This window comes from Pogona vitticeps, chromosome 4, assembly GCF_051106095.1.
Source record: "Pogona vitticeps strain Pit_001003342236 chromosome 4, PviZW2.1, whole genome shotgun sequence".
NCBI classification, from domain to species: Eukaryota; Metazoa; Chordata; class Lepidosauria; order Squamata; family Agamidae; genus Pogona; species Pogona vitticeps.
Window position 1 is genome coordinate 184,963,856 of NC_135786.1, and position 18,516 is coordinate 184,982,371.

At 38.5% G+C, this 18,516-nt stretch overlaps 1 protein-coding gene across 2 annotated transcripts in view; it reads right to left on the minus strand.

Annotated features, from left to right (window-relative positions):
• Window positions 1–18,516, minus strand: part of ROCK1 (Rho associated coiled-coil containing protein kinase 1) — a 98,110-nt gene that overhangs the window by 61,180 nt on the left and 18,414 nt on the right. For both annotated transcript variants that reach the window (XM_020794534.3, XM_020794533.3), the window contains exons 2-9: window positions 17,866–17,947; window positions 15,615–15,715; window positions 14,873–15,010; window positions 13,208–13,383; window positions 11,537–11,621; window positions 11,162–11,306; window positions 6,482–6,620; window positions 4,394–4,485 (exon numbers count right to left, since the gene is read on the minus strand). In XM_020794534.3, the coding sequence (XP_020650193.1) occupies window positions 4,394–4,485; window positions 6,482–6,620; window positions 11,162–11,306; window positions 11,537–11,621; window positions 13,208–13,383; window positions 14,873–15,010; window positions 15,615–15,715; window positions 17,866–17,947 (958 nt within the window). The remainder of the gene's footprint in view (window positions 1–4,393; window positions 4,486–6,481; window positions 6,621–11,161; window positions 11,307–11,536; window positions 11,622–13,207; window positions 13,384–14,872; window positions 15,011–15,614; window positions 15,716–17,865; window positions 17,948–18,516) is intronic.

Sequence of the window (18,516 nt, forward strand, 5' to 3'; positions counted from 1 at the left end):
TACTTATTTATATATTTATTGTAAAAACATAATTGCATTCCTGTATTGCAGCAAAGCACTGTATATTTTATTAATGAAAGTTGTTCCAGGAGCCTTTCAGCTAAGAATGAAGATAAAAATGCTTTGAATGAATTAATGAATGAGCAGGGCTTGAAAAATCCACTCATCCACTCATCTGTGACGAGTGAAAAAATGCTGCTTGACAAGCCACAGCTCCCTCCCTCCCACCTTACCCTCAGTCCATCTCTCCCTCTCTCTCTCTCTCTCTTTGATCCTGCAGTCCTCCCCTCCTCCCTCTCATTGCAAAAAGAAAAATAGCCCTCTTCTCAGAAGAGAGTTTGAGCGGCACATAGATATATAACTCTGCAGGAGAATGTAGAGTAGTCCCATGCTGGAGAATATGGAGATTCCCTGCTCCCAATTTCAACCCAACGACCTGGCTCCTTAAGAGGCCAGGCACTTTTGCTTTCAGTTTTATTTTTGCTGGGGACATTCAAAAGAAAGGCATTCAAAATACAAGCTTCATGACCCCACAGACACACAGGTAATAAAGCAACCTAGGTCTGAGGGTATATTTATTTTGGGTTTGTATCCATTGTTACCCCTTCATGGATTCCTGCCTTGTCGTGGCAAGGGGGCTTGAGTAACTCAGAGAAGCTATGGGCTATGCCGTGCAGGGCCACCCAAGACGGACAGGTCATAGTGGAGAGTTCTGACTAAACGCAATCCACCTGGGGTAGGAACCGGCAATTCCACTCCAGTATCTTTGCCAAGAATGCCCCATGATCAGAAACAAAAGGCTAAAAGATATGATGCTGGAAGATGGGACCCTCAGGTCAAAAGGCGTCCAACATGCTACTGAGGAAGAGCAGAGGACAAGTACAAGTAGCTCCAGAGCTGATGAAGTGGATGGGCCAAAGCCGAAAGGACGCTCAGCTGTGGACGTGCCTGGAAGTGAAAGGAAAGTCCGATGCTGGAAAGAAAAATACTGCATAGGAACCTGGAATGTAAGATCGATGAACCTTGGGAAGCTGGAGGTGGTCAAACAGGAGATGGCAAGAATAAACATCGACATTCTGGGCATCAGTGAACTAAAATGGATGGGAATGGGTGATTTCAACTCAGATGATTATCATGTCTACTATTGTGGGCAAGAATCCCGTAGAAGGAATGGAGTAGCCCTCATAGTCAACAAAAGAGTGGGAAAAGCCGTAATGGGATATAATCTCAAAAATGATAGAATGATGTCAATACGTATCCAAGGCAGACCTTTCAACATCACAATAATCCAAGTTTATGCACCAACCTCCATTGCTGAGGAGACTGAAATTGAACAATTTTATGAAGATTTACAACACCTTCTAGAACTGACACCGAAGAAGGATGTTCTTCTCATTCTGGGGGACTGGAATGCTAAGGTAGGGAGTCAAGAGATAAAAGGAACAACAGGGAAGTTTGGCCTTGGAGTTCAAAACGAAGCAGGGCAAAGGCTAATAGAGTTTTGTCAAGAGAACAAGCTGGTCATCACAAACACCCTTTTCCAACAACACAAGAGGCGACTCTACACATGGAAATCACCAGATGGGCAACATCGAAATCAGATTGACTATATTCTCTGCAGCCAAAGATGGAGAAGCTCTATACAGTCAGCAAAAACAAGACCTGGAGCTGATTGTGGCTCTGATCATCAGCTTCTCATAGCAAAATTCAAGCTTAAACTGAAGAGAGTAGGAAAAACCACTGGGCCACTCAGGTATAATCTAAACCAAATCCCTTACGAATACACAGTAGAAGTGAAGAACAGATTTAAGGAACTAGATTTGGTGGACAGAGTGCCTGAAGAACTTTGGATAGAGGCTCGTAACATTGTACAGGAGGCACCAACAAAAACCATCCCAAAGAAAAGGAAATGCAAGAAAGCAAAGTGGCTGTCCAACGAGGCCTTACAAATAGCAGAAAAGAGAAGGGAAACAAAATGCAGGGGAGATAGGGAAAGTTACAGAAAATTGAATGCAGACTTCCAAAGAATAGCAAGGAGAGACAAGAGGGCCTTCTTAAATGAACAATGCAAAGAAATAGAGGAAAATAACAGAAAAGGAAAAACCAGAGATCTGTTCAGGAAAATTGGAGATATTAGAGGAAAATTTTGTGCAAAGATGGACATGATAAAAGACAAAAATGGAAGGGACCTCACAGAAGCAGAAGATATCAAGAAGAGGTGGCAAGAATACACAGAGGAATTATATCAGAAAGTTTTGGATATCCCGGACAACCCAGACAATACAGTTGCTGACCTAGAGCCAGACATCCTGGAGAGTGAGGTCAAGTGGGCCTTAGAAAGCCTGGCTAACAACAAGGCCAGTGGAGGTGATGGCATTCCAGTTGAACTATTTAAAATCTTAAAGGATGATGCTGTTAAGGTGCTACATTCAATATGCCAACAAGTTTGGAAAACTCAACAGTGGCCAGAGGACTGGAAAAGATCAGTCTACATCCCAATACCAAAGAAGGGCAGTGCCAAAGAATGCTCCAACTACCGGACAATTGCACTCATCTCACACGCCAGCAAGGTTATGCTCAAAATCATACAAGGTAGGCTTCAGCAGTATGTGGACCGAGAACTCCCAGAAGTACAAGAGGGATTCCGAAGGGGCAGAGGAACTAGAGACCAAATTGCCAACATGCGCTGGATTATGGAGAAAGCCAGAGAGTTCCAGAAAAACATCTACTTCTGTTTCATTGACTATGCAAAAGCCTTTGACTGTGTGGACCACAGCAAACTATGGCAAGTCCTAAAAGAAATGGGCGTGCCTGACCACCTTATCCATCTCCTGAGAAACCTATATGTGGGACAGGAAGCAACAGTTAGAACTGGATATGGAACAACGGATTGGTTCAAAATTGGGAAAGGAGTACGACAAGGCTGTATATTGTCACCCTGCTTATTTAACTTATATGCAGAATACATCATGCGGAAGGCTGGACTGGAGGAATCCCAAACTGGAATTAAGATTGCAGGAAGAAATATCAACAACCTCCGCTATGCAGATGATACCACTCTGATGGCGGAAAGTGAGGAGGAATTAAAGAACCTTGTAATGAGGGTGAAAGAGGAGAGTGCAAAAAACGGTCTGAAACTCAACATCAAAAAAACTAAGATCATGGCCACTGGTCCCATCACCTCCTGACAAATAGAAGGGGAAGATATGGAGGCAGTGACAGATTTTACTTTCTTGGGCTCCATGATCACTGCAGATGGAGACAGCAGCCCCGAAATTAAAAGACACCTGCTTCTTGGGAGGAAAGCAATGACAAACCTTGACAGCATCTTAAAAAGCAGAGACATCACATTGCCAACAAAAGTCCGAATAGTCAAAGCTATGGTTTTTCCTGTAGTGTTGTATGGAAGTGAGAGCTGGACCGTAAAGAAAGCTGACCGCCGAAGAATTGATGCCTTTGAATTGTGGTGCTGGAGGAGACTCTTGAGAGTTCCCTGGACTGCAAAGAGAACAAACCTATCAATTCTAAAGGAAATCAACCCCGAGTGCTCATTGGAAGGACAGATCCTGAAGCTGAGGCTCCAGTACTTTGGCCATCTTATGAGAAGAGAAGATTCCTTGGAAAAGACTTTGATGTTGGGAAAGTGTGAAGGCAAGAGGAGAAGGGGACAACCGAGGATGAGATGGTTGGACAGTGTCATCGAAGCAACCAACATGAATTTGACACAACTCCGGGAGGTGGTGGATGATAGGAGGGCCTGGCGTGCTCTGGTCCATGGGGTCACAAAGAGTCGGACACGACTAAACGACTGAACAAACAAACAAACAAATGCATTGTTATGTAGAAAGTGGCTAGTTTAATTTTAAATGTAAACATAAATTGCAAGGCTATACTCATGATGACTGGTGAAAATTTTGACGGACTGGTGGGCGAGACATTCTAAAAATTTTCAAGTCCTGTGAATGAGCCAATATACAAAGTATATCTTGATGTCTTTATTATTTATTTACTACATTTACCCCTCACCTTTCTATTACAAGGTTAGGCCCAAGATGGTTTAGAATCATGAAAATATAATTGAAACAGTAAAAATAGATTTAGTTGTGAAGAAAACCAAATTCTTGTAATGTATTGAACAAAAGCTGGCTCGGTAGCTCAGTGGTTTAGATATTTTGCTTTGAAACCAAAGGTTGGAAGTTTGATTCTCCAGTGTATCTCCACAGAAGAACAGCAAGTCCGTCTGGTCATGCAGTCTCAGGATGCCTCCACAAGTAGAGAACGATATATGTTGTTGAACAAAAATTGCACAAAGGCATCAAACATTTAAGAAGTAAAATTTTAAATGCAAAAAAAGAAAAAAGACTAAAGGACACTTTTCTACAGAAATACTTACTGTCTCTCAGATTTTCCCAAGACCACTGGTCATTTTTGAAAAATGGGTGCCGCTTTATTTCTTCAACACCGTTTCGGCCTAATCTAACTTCCCTGTAAAAGTGAACAATTTTTGAAGAACAGATATGCAAACTATGGAGATCAAAATTATATATGAAATGCAAATGTCTGTAACAATTATGTGTAACAATTATGTGTAATTGTAGATTAACAGGCTTTTAAAACTAGATGGAAATGATGAAGAATTGCTTAACTCCTCCACCAGCTGTCTCTACAATCCAAATCCAGGCTAAGGGAGCAGCTCTCATTTCCTTCCATTTCAAATGCATGTTTTCTCTTATGAACATTGGCTCTAGGGACTGAAATACCATACATATAAAATACTAAACACCTTTTTGGGTCCACTCCACACCCTGTGATTTTTTTTCTTGAATTCAAAAAGGTACCATTATACATAACTACATAACTTTGGCCACTCATAATAACAGAGCCCTTCACAAAATGTTTCCCCAAACCTTCCATAAGCTGAAGAAAAACTCTGCAGCATTAGTCCCACCCCCTTCTGATTATATTATGTACATAGACAATACTGATTATGGCCTAGAGCCTAAAAACTGAAAGGAAAAACTTCACGTTACTGTTGTTCTATGAACTGTTTGAAAACCCCCACTACTGTCAGAATTAGAACGGTTCATACAATTCTGTTACTCTAGTCAAACTAGTTTTCAAATGAAAGCTCACTGTATTGGGACCAAACAAACTCTAACTATAAGGTACTGAAATCCTATTATTAGATCTTGCTTCGAAATGGGAACTGCAAGTGCTCCATCATCAGAAGGATGACTATTCAATTCGAAAATAAAAGGCACAGAGGGGGAAAACAGTGATAATCAAGTTCTTTCACAGTCATAAGAACACTTAGAAATTTTAATTCAGTATTCTTTTGCAGTACTTTGCTAAGTCAAAAATAAAGATTCTGTGAGTAGAAGATACTGAGGTGTATCCAACTCTATGTCAATGTCAGTTTCAAGAACACATTTTTGAGATTTTGCAAGACAGGATATTTTTTAAGAAACTGGAATAAATCTTCAGTTTATTTATGGTATTTTACATAATCTATTTAATTATTTTATTATATTTCTATCCACCTTTCAATTAAAGAATAGCACTGAAAGTGGCTAAAAATTATTAAAACAGATCAAAAACAAAATTTAAAAACAAATCAATGAAACTTTTAAAATCATATAATCAAGACATCAGTAAAACAGTTTAACAGAAAAGTTTAAAGAAAAACATTTTCACAACCTTCTTTAAACCAATGGTAGTGGGAAATTATTACAATTTTAAGGAGAGTGCATTTCTGTCTGAGAGAAACACAGGGAAAAGACCTCTCCTGTCTATCTATTAAGCAGGCTTCTCAAAGGACCTGTGCTAAAGATCTTAATTCTGTGAGATTAATAATAATATTTATGGTTTTTATAGGCATAGGGGTTTGAGGACTCCCATAATTCTTCATTCTGAAAGTTCCATCTGACTGACAAACATCTAAATGTAGCTCACCTCCACAAAAGGCCTAGCCAGGAAGGGTTTGTAGCTTAGCTCTACTCTAACTTCAGAAAGGATGCCCATAGCTAGCAGTGTGGAGCTTCATTTCTGAATAGGAAGCTACGGCGGAGCTAGGCCTATGCTCATTCATGAAACCTTATCAGCTAGACCTTTTCTCCAGGTGAGCTACATTTAGATATTTATAGGTGTGGGTCTGTCAAGTAAAATTCCCAGAATGGAGAATTATGGGATGCAGTCCAGGAAATTTGAAAAAAATCTATATAGTTCCTTAGACAGCCAAGCCCCAAGCTGTTTAGCAGATTGTATTATACTGTAACAATAACACGGTTATTTATTATCAATGCAAGAACAGAAGTTAAATATTAATAAAATTATGAATAAAAACATAATAATTTCATCAGGCCATGAAACGTACCATGAAAAAGTCCTTAATATGAAAATTCACATTCTGATCTGAACATATCAGACTTTTATTGTATATCCACTGCTCTTAAAAACACAAACAACAACCAAAATATTTTACCTGTCAGTTAAGAATCCACAAATAAGATTTTTTGCATCCTTAGATATATCATTATCATCAGGGAAAGTAAGAGAATTCTTATGGTTCATAATCTTGCTGTATGTTCCAACTAAAGAATCTGCATAAAATGGTGTATCTCCTAAAATTAAAAGAGAAAGAGGGAGGTATGACACAATTATAGCCGGTTAATAAAATGCCAAGGAAAAAGTTTAAGACAGAAAAGTATAGTGGGTAGGATCCAAATTTCCCATCTGCAAATATTAATTCTATCCATAAGATCTGCTTTTGATCCAGTGGAGAAATGCTACTGGCACAAGAAAAGGGTAACTAAAGAAAACTGTACTGATTCTCTCTCTCTCTCTGGAAGACCCCAACACTTCTAATGGTATTTTGGAGCAACACACAACCCTCTGAAGGGTCTTAGAATATGCAGTTGCTGGAGAAGGATCAGGGAGTCATCAGAAGATTCTAAATTGTCTTTCTGGGGAGCATTGGTAGGACACAAGAAGGACAAAAAAGAGGGCTTAAGAGCCACATACAGACTACAAGGCACATTCTGCCTAGCCCTTCTGTACAGCCATTGCCAATCAGTGCCAATACTGGCCCAAATAGGCTAATGGTATGACTCAATATAAGGCAGCTTCTTGTGTTTAATTCCTTACGATGGAGTTCATTAATCGGGACACTGCTACTGAGATGAGCCACCACCAATTCTTTCCACAAATGTGATAAAAGACAGAATAAGACCTCAGACTATGAACATGGTCCATACTTAGGTTCATATGAGAAAAGGTGGTCCTTCAGATAATTTAGCATCCAATTGTTTATGTATTTATTGATTTAATTTAATTAATTTATACGCCGCCCACACTACCCACGGTCTCTGGGCGGCTTACAACAATGTTTACAGCTTTATGGATATAATCATTACTCTGAGCTTAACTGGAAGCCAATACGAATGAATGAATGAATGAATGAATATTTTATTATGGTCAGCGACCAGTAAAACCAAATCAGTATAAAATAGAGACATATAATTGTAGTTTCGTAAAATTAAGCAGAATTACACATTTTCCAATACGAACAAAAAGAACTTTATAAACTGCTTTGAAAACTAACAGCAGAAACTAGACACAGAACCTATGGTTTCCAAACATTTTTCAAGGGCAACTGTTCTACCCTTTCTCATATACTGATGTCCAAAACTCCCTTTGTCTTGTCACTTGACTATCTAGATAATTTCTTTACATCTGCAACCATGTTCTCTTTAATAAGCTTCACTCATCTGTTCCTCTTTTGCTACCACCAACTTTAAACTGCTCCTATGGAATGCATATTTATTGGAAAAACCATAGCTTTGACTAGGCAGACCTTTGTTGGCAAGGTGATGTCTCTGCTTTTTAAGGTGCTGTCTAGGTTTGTCATCATTTTCCTCCCAAGAAGCAGGCATCTTTTAGTTTTGTGGCTACTGCCACCATCTGCAGTGATCATGGAGCCCAAGAAGGTAAAATCTGTCACTGCCTCCATATCTTCCCCTTCTGTTTGCCAGGAGGTGATGGGGCCAGTGGCCATTATCTTAGGGTTTTTTTGATGTTGAGTTTCAGACCATTTTTTTTTTGTGCACTCTCCTCTTTCACCCTCATTAATAGGTTCTTAAATTCCTCCTCACTTTCTGCCATCAGAGTAGTATTATCTGAATATCTGAGGTTGTTGATATTTCTTTTGGCAAACTTGATTCTGGTTTGGGATTCATCCAGTCCAGCCTTTCGCATGATGTATGCTGCATGTAAGTTAAAGAAGCAGGGAGACAATATATAGCTTTGTCGTACTCCTTTCCCAATTTTAAACCAATTAGTTGTTCCATATCCAGTTCTAACTTGCTTCCTGTCCCACATTTAGATTTCTCAGAATGTAGATAAGGTGGTCAGGTACTCCCATTTCTTTAAGAACTTCCCATAGTTTGCTGTGGTCCACACAGTCAAAGGCTTTTGCGTAGTAAATGGAGCAGACGTAGATGTTTTTCTAGAACTCTCTGGCTTTCTCTATGATCCAGTGCATGTTAGCAATTTGGTCTCTAGTTCCTCTGACCCTTCAAAATCCAGCTTGTACTTCTGGGAGTTCTCGGTCCACATACTGCTGAAGCCTGCCTTGGAGGATTTTGAGCATAACCTTGCTAGTGTGTGAAATGAGTGCAATTGTACGGTAGTTGGAGCATTCTTTGGCACTGCCCTTCTTTGGGATTGGGTTGTAAACTGATCTTTTCCAATCCTCTGGCCACTGCTGAGGTTTCCAAACTTGCTGGCATATTGAGTGGAGCAGTTTAACAGCATCATCTTTTAAGATTTTAAATAGTTCAACTGGTATGCCAAAATGCCTTTTACATGCAACCAGAAACTATTAGAAAGTCCAGCAGAACTAACAGTCACATAATCCCAGTGTCCTATTATTACAACAGATCACCCACCCAAGCAATTAAACTGTCCCAATTCCAACTGGGCTTGAATCCAAATGGAAAGGATCCAAATAATCAGGGTCATCCAAAAATCCCAGAACTAAGCAGAGCTGCTCAAACCATCACCCATCCACCAAGTCTGTAATCTTCTACTCCCTCGTTTGTTCCAAGGTCACAACTAATATAGTTCTTTATTCTACTGCCCATCTACTTATTTCATGACGTGGCTCATCCATCTGCATTTTAATAGTGTTACTTATTCTTTTGCATCTATTATTTTGATCTTTTCTTGAATCACATGATTTCTTACTTTATCTATTAGTCTCAAATTTAGCACCTGACTTTCTATTACTGGTTGAGTTTTTGCAAGGTTTTCCATTATGGATTTTGTGTATTCAGGTCTATGCAACATGTTAGCATTGACAACACACAACCTGTCAAAATCCTGTTGTTTAGTATAGTAAATCTCACAAGAATAGGCCTACTGAATTAATGGGGATTTGGTGTGTCAACTTCTCCATAACTTCCATTGATTGAAATCAGCCAACTTTAACTTCAATTTACTTTAGCACAGAGAATTACCATTAGAGTAGGCCTACTTGAATCAATGGAACTGATTCATAAAATCTTCATTGATTCAATGGTCTACTCTGGCATGATGTATTACAGGATTTTAGTTACTGACTATAAATCAGTGGTTCCCAACCTTTGGTTCCCAGATGATCTTAAACTACAGTGGTGCCTCGCTTAACGATGATAATCCATTCCAGGAAAATCGCCGTTAAGCGAAAACATTGTAAAGCGAAATAAAAAAACCCATTGAAACCTGTTCAATGCATTCCAATGGGGTAAAAACTCACCGTCCAGCGAAGATCCTCCATACGGCGGCCATTTTCGCTGCCTGAATAGCGAGGAATCCATCCCTACACACAGCGGGGAGCCATTTTAATTACCCAGCGGCCATTTTGAAACCGCCAATCAGCTGTTAGAAAAACGTTGTTTTGCGAAGAATCGATTCCCGAAGCAGGGAACCGATCATCACAAAGCAAAATTCCCCCATTTGGACCATCGTTTTGCGATAGCAATTGTGATCACAAAAAGATAGTCGTTAAGCGGATTTGTCATAATGCGGGGCAATCGTAAAGCGAGGCACCACTGTATAATTCCCAGAAATCCTGGCTAGCACAGCTAGTGATGAAGACTTCTGGAGTTGTAGTCATCTGGGGACCCAAAGTTGGAAACCACTGCTATAAACCAGTCTTAACAATTTTATAGATAATTGTTGGTATTTAAGAATTTTACTTGTTTACTAAAAACTAACCATACAAATCTTATCCTTCTCTTCACTTTTGCTTTCTGATTAGAATTCCCATCCATACTGCATTGCCTGCTCAGCATATATTGTTCTACATATTCTATGATAGCCATCAGTTATAACATTCATGTTTTCCTCTTGATTGTCCATTATTATGTCATTCATTTAGTTTTATACCAACTCTGATACAATGTTCAATTATTCCAATGTACTTTGTATGTCATCAAAGTTATCTGCTGGACCTGTAATTGTGGCTCTTTGAGCAGACATCTGTGAATTCACACATTGGGTCTTTGTTCACGCAGGCACAAAGCAAAATTCCATGTATGATTTCACACAGACCACAATGAAGAACTGCTACATCATCAGCATAGCTCAGATGACTCAGTCACCTCCCATTGATATTCTCTTATGTTCCCAAGTGAGTTCTATGAGCACATCCCCTAACGCTATTACAAACAGACTCATCTCATTCTACATTTAACTGTTTCAAACTCATCTCATTCTGCATTTAACTGGTATTTCCCTTATGTTTTCATGTAACTGTACAACCACTGTTACTTGTTCATATACTGACTGTACAAACTGTGTACATCTATAGCCTATTTTACTAATGACAAGCTAAAGGTAGGCTAGGAATTTGGACCTGTTGTTCTTTTTCCACTGAAGACTTTTAAAAAAAATGCAAAACAGATATTTACAACCATCATAATTTATCTGGCTAATGAGTCTCCCTCAGAAATGACTCTGAGATCATGACTAAAGCTTTCAACCTAGATCAAGAAATTCTGCTCTCTTTAACTCTTGTTACCATGATGAAATAATACAACCCTATATGATAGGCATAAAATATTTCCATTCAAGAAAAAATGCAATTAAAGTTATTTACAAAACAGATTATTCTGATGCTCACCAACAAGCATTTCGTACAAAAAGACACCAACTGACCACCAGTCACATTCTCGTCCATAATAACCATCACCACCTTGTGATTTTAATACTTCTGGGGATATATAGTCAGGTGTTCCAACAGCTGTATCACATCGTACCATACCTTCCTATAAAGCAAAGAAAGGAGTTATTTTAAGAAATATATCTGTGGAAAGTCCTGCTACTTTAACAAGTGTCTTAAAACAAAATGTTTGTTCCATAAATTTGATAGGAAAATGTACTAAAATGTATTCCAAAATGAAGGATAACTCTGAATAATTTAAACAAGCACTAGTAACCAATCAGAATTTTTTCAGAACAAAAGGTAAATTCTGAATGTTTTAAAAAGCATACCAACCTTATTCATCTTCATGCAGGTACCAAAATCTGCAAGTTTTAAATGACCAGATTTATCTAGCAGCATATTGTCAGGCTTTACATCTCTGAAAGACATTTTTTATAAGACTAGGTTTTATTTACAAAACAGTAACATTTAATAATATGTCAAAAGAAATATTAAGAAATATTAAGAAACAACTACAGTATAAAACTGCTTCAGGGGTTTTTTCGGGACCAATGCTTTGCAAGATGACGATTTTTACAACTGATCAGCGGCTCTGCAAAATGGCTTCCCTATGGGCGATCTTCGCAAAACGGGTGTTTTTGGGACCAATGCTTCGCAATACAGCGATTTTTGTAACTGATCAGCGCTTCACAAAATGGCTTCCCTATGGGCGATTTTTGCACAATGACTATTTTCCCCATTGGAATGCATTAAACGGATTTCAATGCATTCCAATGGGGAAATGCTTTTCCGAAGAAGATGTTTTTGCTAAACAGTGATTTCAATGGAACGGATTATCATCGTCTTGAGGGGCACCATTGTAGTTTGTTCATATCTCTCATCTCATCCATTCAACATTTCACAGGCTGCAGCACTTAATTTCACTGTGCATACCAGTGGTGCTGCACAGTAACAGCAAAAGGGAGAAAGACAAAGGAATTTGCTCCAGACAAGGGGTTATGAATATAGATGGGGACGAAGTGCCAAAATTGCAATCTGTCTTGGTTCATGGGCCGTCAAGTTGCCTCTCACTGGGCCAATGAACAGCGAATTAATTTGCTAGGTCATTTTTTAAAGACACCCTGTGAGGCTATCTGAAAAAAAAGCCCCAGCCCCCACAGACTTTCTATGCTGTGCAGCACAGGAAGAGGAGGGAAGGGATCAAAGCCATCCCCCAGCCTCGCTGCCTTTGCAAAAGCAGCAGAGCTGCAGGATGGCTTGGGTCCCGCTTCCCTCCTCTTCCTATGACCGAACAGCATAGGAAGAGGAGGGGGAAAGGGATCAAAGCGATCCCCCAGCCCCACTGCCTTTGCAAAGACAGGGAGGATGGGGGATCATTTCTGACAGGATACGCTCTTCTTCCTATCCCCACCAGGGCACAGGAAGAGGAACAAAGGGCGAGCCAAACAATCCCTCACCCCCGCTGTCTTTGCAAAGGCAATGGGGCTGGGGGATCACTTTGATCCTGCTTTGATCCCCTCCCTCGTCTTCCTATGCCATGTGGACATAGGAGGAGGAAAGGAGAACCAAGCCACTCCCCAGCCCCAGGGGTAGGATTTCCTTTAGGCAGGCTTTAGCAAGTTGCCCGAAGGGAAAATCCTTCTCTGCTTATGCCCCCGAAGAACAGCTGATAGGCAAACAAAGGGACAAATATAAAAGGATTATATTCATTGCTTCATATTCATTGGGATCTCTGGACCCCAAGAATACGAAGGAACAAATATCTGATGAATCAGGGATATTCATTGACTATCCCAATTTGTTTTTGTATTCGTCCATATGTCTAGTTCTGAACTGTGAAAAAGATGTATAGACTCCCAGAGCTCACTTACTATTTGAGTATATGTGTAGTAGCATTACATCTACAAAGTATAAAATATCTGCTCTTGTCTCTTAATACTGGGGCACAGAGCTCTACTTTTAACTAGCAGCATTACATTGTGTGAGTATTTGAAGCATGCTAACCTGTGAATGAAGCCCATAGAGTGAATTGCATCTAATGCAAGAACAACTTCTGCTGTATAAAATCTTGCCCATTTTTCAGGAACATCATAGTTGCTCATTAAATTCACCAGGTCCCCGCCAGGCATGTATTCCATCACCATGTAAAGGTAACGATCATCTTGAAATGCATAAAACAACTATAAAAGAAAACATATTGAAATCATTTAATATTTCATTATTTTACTGCTTTCTTCTTTATTAAGATTAAGCATAATTTTTTTAAAAAATCCCTTGAATGTCCTTAGGCTGCCATGGGATGCCTTTTGTTGTGGGAAATGGTTGGGGACTGTGTGATGAGGAAAAAAATTAATTTTTGAAAATCATTGCCACTGGGATGATTTTACTATCAGCAGTGGCTTTTGGAAATGATAGACTTCGACTCCATCCCAGAGACTTTCTCCCATCTCAAAAAACTGCAGGGCAAGTTACAGAACAGAATTTCAGCCAATAGTTATGTGCTGTCAAATAAACTCAAACTTATGATTTCATAGAATTCTTTAGATATGAAGTACAGTGGGGTCTTGACTTGAGAATTTAATCCGTATTGGAAGGCGGTTCTCAAGTCAAAAAGTCTGTAAGTCAAGTCTCCATTGACCTACAGTGCATTGAAAACCGATTAATCCCGTAACAAGCCGTTTTTGTTCCATTTTGGTTTTTTTCTGGTCTGTAAGTCAAATCTCAGTCTGCAAGTCAAAACTAAATTTTGCGGCCAGAGAAGTCTGTAACTCAAAAAGTCTGTAAGTCAAGCCATCTGTAAGTCAAGGGTCCACTGTATTTGGAAGTGGCTTACCATTCCCTATGGTGCAAAGACTGGCCCTTCTTTTGGGAAATACATTGGGAGATCCAACTTCTGAGTCCTAGCCCTGCAGCCAGGTGCTCCAACCCACTAAACTATCCAGCAAGTTACCCTAAGTATACAAACCTCGAAACAAGTCTTCATATAGTCACAGGCTTAAAATCAACACTGGCCCGGCATACACTAGTAGTTCCCTGTCCCAAGGAGTCTTCCTACCCTCCTCAAGGGCTCCCAATCGCTACACAGCTCCCTGATGAAGCAGGAGCTAGAATTCTGTTTGTTAATACGTAACATAATGTTACAGCATCCTTAATATCCAAGGTATTCCACCCTGACAACCAGGTCTGCACAAATCAATTGTGCAACTGGTCACACATTTCCTATTTGACCAACTGCACAATGCACCAGTAGAAGTGCTTCATAGATAGTAGATCCATCATCATGCAATTGTAACTAACAGAAGCTACTCTACAAGCAGACTGGAAAGTCTAGATCTAGTGTAATTTATTTATACACATACTTGAAATTCAAAGCATTAGTGGTCCTCTGAGCTGTTGTCAATTAAAGCATAGAAAAGTACTGTATGTTAATGAGCAACCAATTTTTATTCATTTTTATTGACAGATGCCCTATACCTCAGCAAACAAATTGCCAAATATTTTAAACTCCTGGATAGCTTAGTGATTGAGGCATCTGGCTGTGGACCACAGGTTAGGAGTTTGATTCAATGACCCATAAGATACCTTCCAGCCTTGCAGTTCAAAGATTATACACTTTAAGTATGATTACCATCAACCTTACTAACAATAATTCAAAGTTAGCCAATGTACCTGAACAACCCAAGGGCTATTTGCAAATGCCATGATATCTCTTTCTTCCCAGAAGAATGCAGAATCTGATCTTTTTATCATCTCAAACTTGCTCAGAAGTTTCATGGCATAGACCTTTCGGGATGATTTGTGCCTTACCTTTAAAAACAAAATACAAAATGAAGAAAAAGTTAGCAACATGTACAAGAAATACATTATTTCTCATGTTATATACAGAGGTGCCAAATGTACTTTGTGCCAAACAAGACACAATGCACCAGATCATTAACTTGAACAGAAGGCCTCACACAGAGATACACAGCAATTACATGTGCAAAACTGGGTTGGCAGAAGTAGATGTTCCTCCCCCCTTTTCCTGCACAACAACCCACCTCCAAATCACCTAATAATGGCACACAGATGAGTGGAGAATCTGTTCAGCTTTCACCCATTTTTCATGGACTACTTCTCTATAGTCTACAACCTGCTCACCCTATTCAGCTGGATTCCTCTACACTTTTTATAGCAAATTGTGGATGCTTGAGAAGAAATGAGAATCTACTTCCATCAGCTCCATTGTGCACATATAACCTTTATCCACTTCATGTTTAGGCATTACAGAAGGGAATTACCACAAATGTCTGCTACATGTATAAATGTTCACTTTTCATGATAACAGTTTCTTTATTTTTCTTTTTCTTCCCTCTAAATTTCCAGCTGAAAATAAAATCAAGCCTTATTAATACACAAAAGAATAACCTACCAACTGGACTTCCCCAAATGCACCTCTTCCAATCACTTTCACTACTTCATAATCTTCAGCTTTCATACGGAGATCTCTTATTTTGTTTACTGTATCTTTATCTGTGAGAAAAATATATGAAGAAAAAAACTGCAGCACAAAGTATAATAAGCGTATACGCAATGTTTAACAAATAAAACATACACATAAGAAAATATATTGAATATATGCCATTTGTTAGTAATTTCTTGGAACATCTGCAGCTCATTAAACACAAATTTTGTTGAAGGACAAGAATTTGTTCCTTTCACAGCTTTTTTTGGAGTTGCAAATATCTCTCTGGAATCTCTGTTCAGTTTCATTCCCATAGCAACATATAAATGCTAAAACACAGGATAAAACTTTACTGCAAGAATAACTCAGGAGAGGTTTAAATTTAGCTTAATTGATATCTGAAATGAATCATTAGAACAGACAATTTGTACTCACCACAACATATTCCTATACCATTAAAAAGGCTAATTACTAATTTAAGAAACAGTAATGTGTTTAGGGTTTTTAAATTACATAAATAAAATGTATTTACTTTCCAGTATTTATCCTTCCAGTACTTAAGAGACTCCGGTATTTAGCCTTTTGTTCTTTTACATATCTTTAAACCACACTACCATAAAAACATAAGCAAGAAACCCAGCATTTTTAAAATAAAACTATCGTCCAATAAACTACAATAATTTAAATTCCCAGTTGTCAGATACTCTAACTCCAAATTTGGTAAAATGCTATTTTAATCCGCATGGGTCAACATTGGCATGAGATTATACAAAAAAGCTTAACATGTCATTTCTCTGGTTACAGAATGCAACTACTGAACTGAAACAAAATCTTCTAAAAAAAAGTTCATAAACTTACTAGAATTCTGAACAAATGAGAGACCTATATGAAAATACAGTCAGAATATCCCCACTTCCCAACCAGCTACTGTAAATTCTTAGTCCAATTTCACTTGAGGACAGGAAATACTAGTACTGTGCCATTCTTTCTTTCTTTCTTTTTTAACTCCATCTCCCAGAATTCTCAAATAATTCCACAGGCAGAATTCTGGGAGTCTCAACCTACAGACTAATATCTACATTTCACCTACTTGGAGCACAGCTTACCTCTTGAGGCTTCATAGCTGCCTCAGGCCTTGCTTCCTCTACAAATAAGGCTGCTGCTACAATGCTTCTTGGAAGCCATAGCTCTTCAGGAAAGGCCCTCCATAGAACTTAAAGGGCTAAAGGGCAGTGAGACTATGATTCCAAGGAAGTACTGCATGTTTCTTTTTTGTATATTAACAATGTTTAAAGTTCTCTGATTCAAAATGAAATATCCTGTTAAATCTTTCAATAAGCATTTTATGTGTGTAAGAAAAAGTTAAATAGAGTATATGGTGGCATTTCAATGGATTAATTTATCCCCAAGATCCTACACTCTGAGAGGCATCAGGATCCAGAGAGAGGGTAGTAACCCATGTAGTCTAATCCACAAGAGGTTGCTTTTTAACTACTACTACATGTCTCCCTGCTCATGGTTTCACCTTACAATGTGTGGCCTGCATAATTAACTTGTAAACCGCCCAGAGAGTGCTTGAAGCGCTATGGGGCGGTATATAAGTAGCACGCTTTGCTTTGCTTTGCTTTTATAGGAAGACTACAGGAACCTACTAGGTTGCCTCATTTTATCCTCATATTCCTCTGTGAGGTAGGTTAGGCTGAAAGATAGTGGCAAGAGTGAGAATTTAATTTTATCTACCCCAAATGCAAACTCCTTCAAACATCCAAGCTGCAAAAAACTACCCACAACTATGGTATCCCAGGTTAGTATAGTATGAAAACTTTATTTTTGGAAGGAAAAAAAAGGTAGTGTCCTCTATTCTCATGAATATCAAAAACATAGAACATCATTAATAATCAGGTGGCAACAATATACCATGTTTCCCCGAAAATAAGACAGGGCCTTATATTAATTTTTGCTCCAAAAACTTATTACGGCTTATTTTCAGGGGATGTTTTATTTTTTTCATGTACAACAATCTACATTTATTCAAATACGGTCATGTCATCTTCTTCTCGTTGCTGCACAATGCTGCACAATGATGGAGGGTGGGGTTTCACATGACTGGGGCTTATTTTGGGGGTATGGCTTACATTATGAGCATCCTGAAAAATCATACTAGGGCTTATTTTCAGGGAAAGAGGGTATTTGAATATTGTGTAAAACTGGTACTTACATTTGTTTAAAAAGGTGTCTATGTTTTTATTTTTCCTTAGGGCAGGAAAATCCAAATCATAGACTAGTGCATCTAAACCATCCTGCAAAACAAAAATATTAACATTTTTTAGAAAACAGTTCATACCTATTATCTATATACAATTTCTCTTTAAAAGCATTCACTATGTTTAAAGGAAGTAATTGTGCAAAACTGATAGAAACAACTGCATAAATTGTGTTCTGATGAAAAGTGCAATAAATCTAAAGAAAGAACTGTTTGTGGAAAATCTTAATCAGCCATTAAACGGTATAATAATTTACGTAAATTTGTTTTTCTTCCAATCTGTAAATAAAAATGACCACTGACTAACAATTTAGGTGACTCATATCCCAATTTTATGTATATTTAAGTGGAAATAACTCCCACTATGCAAAGTTGTTGCACAGGATTACAGCCTATAATGTAAATTTAAAACAGTGATACCTGTTGACGTAAGATTTGTTGTTTTATTGGGAATTTGTTTAAGGAAATACATTCCCTGTGCTGTGGAATTCATGGCACTGTACAGTACAGGCAGTAATTCTAATGTCACTTGACATGATCATAAGCATTATCTTAAAATAAGCAATAATTTAAATATTCTTTTCTAAAACAAAAAAATTTATACAA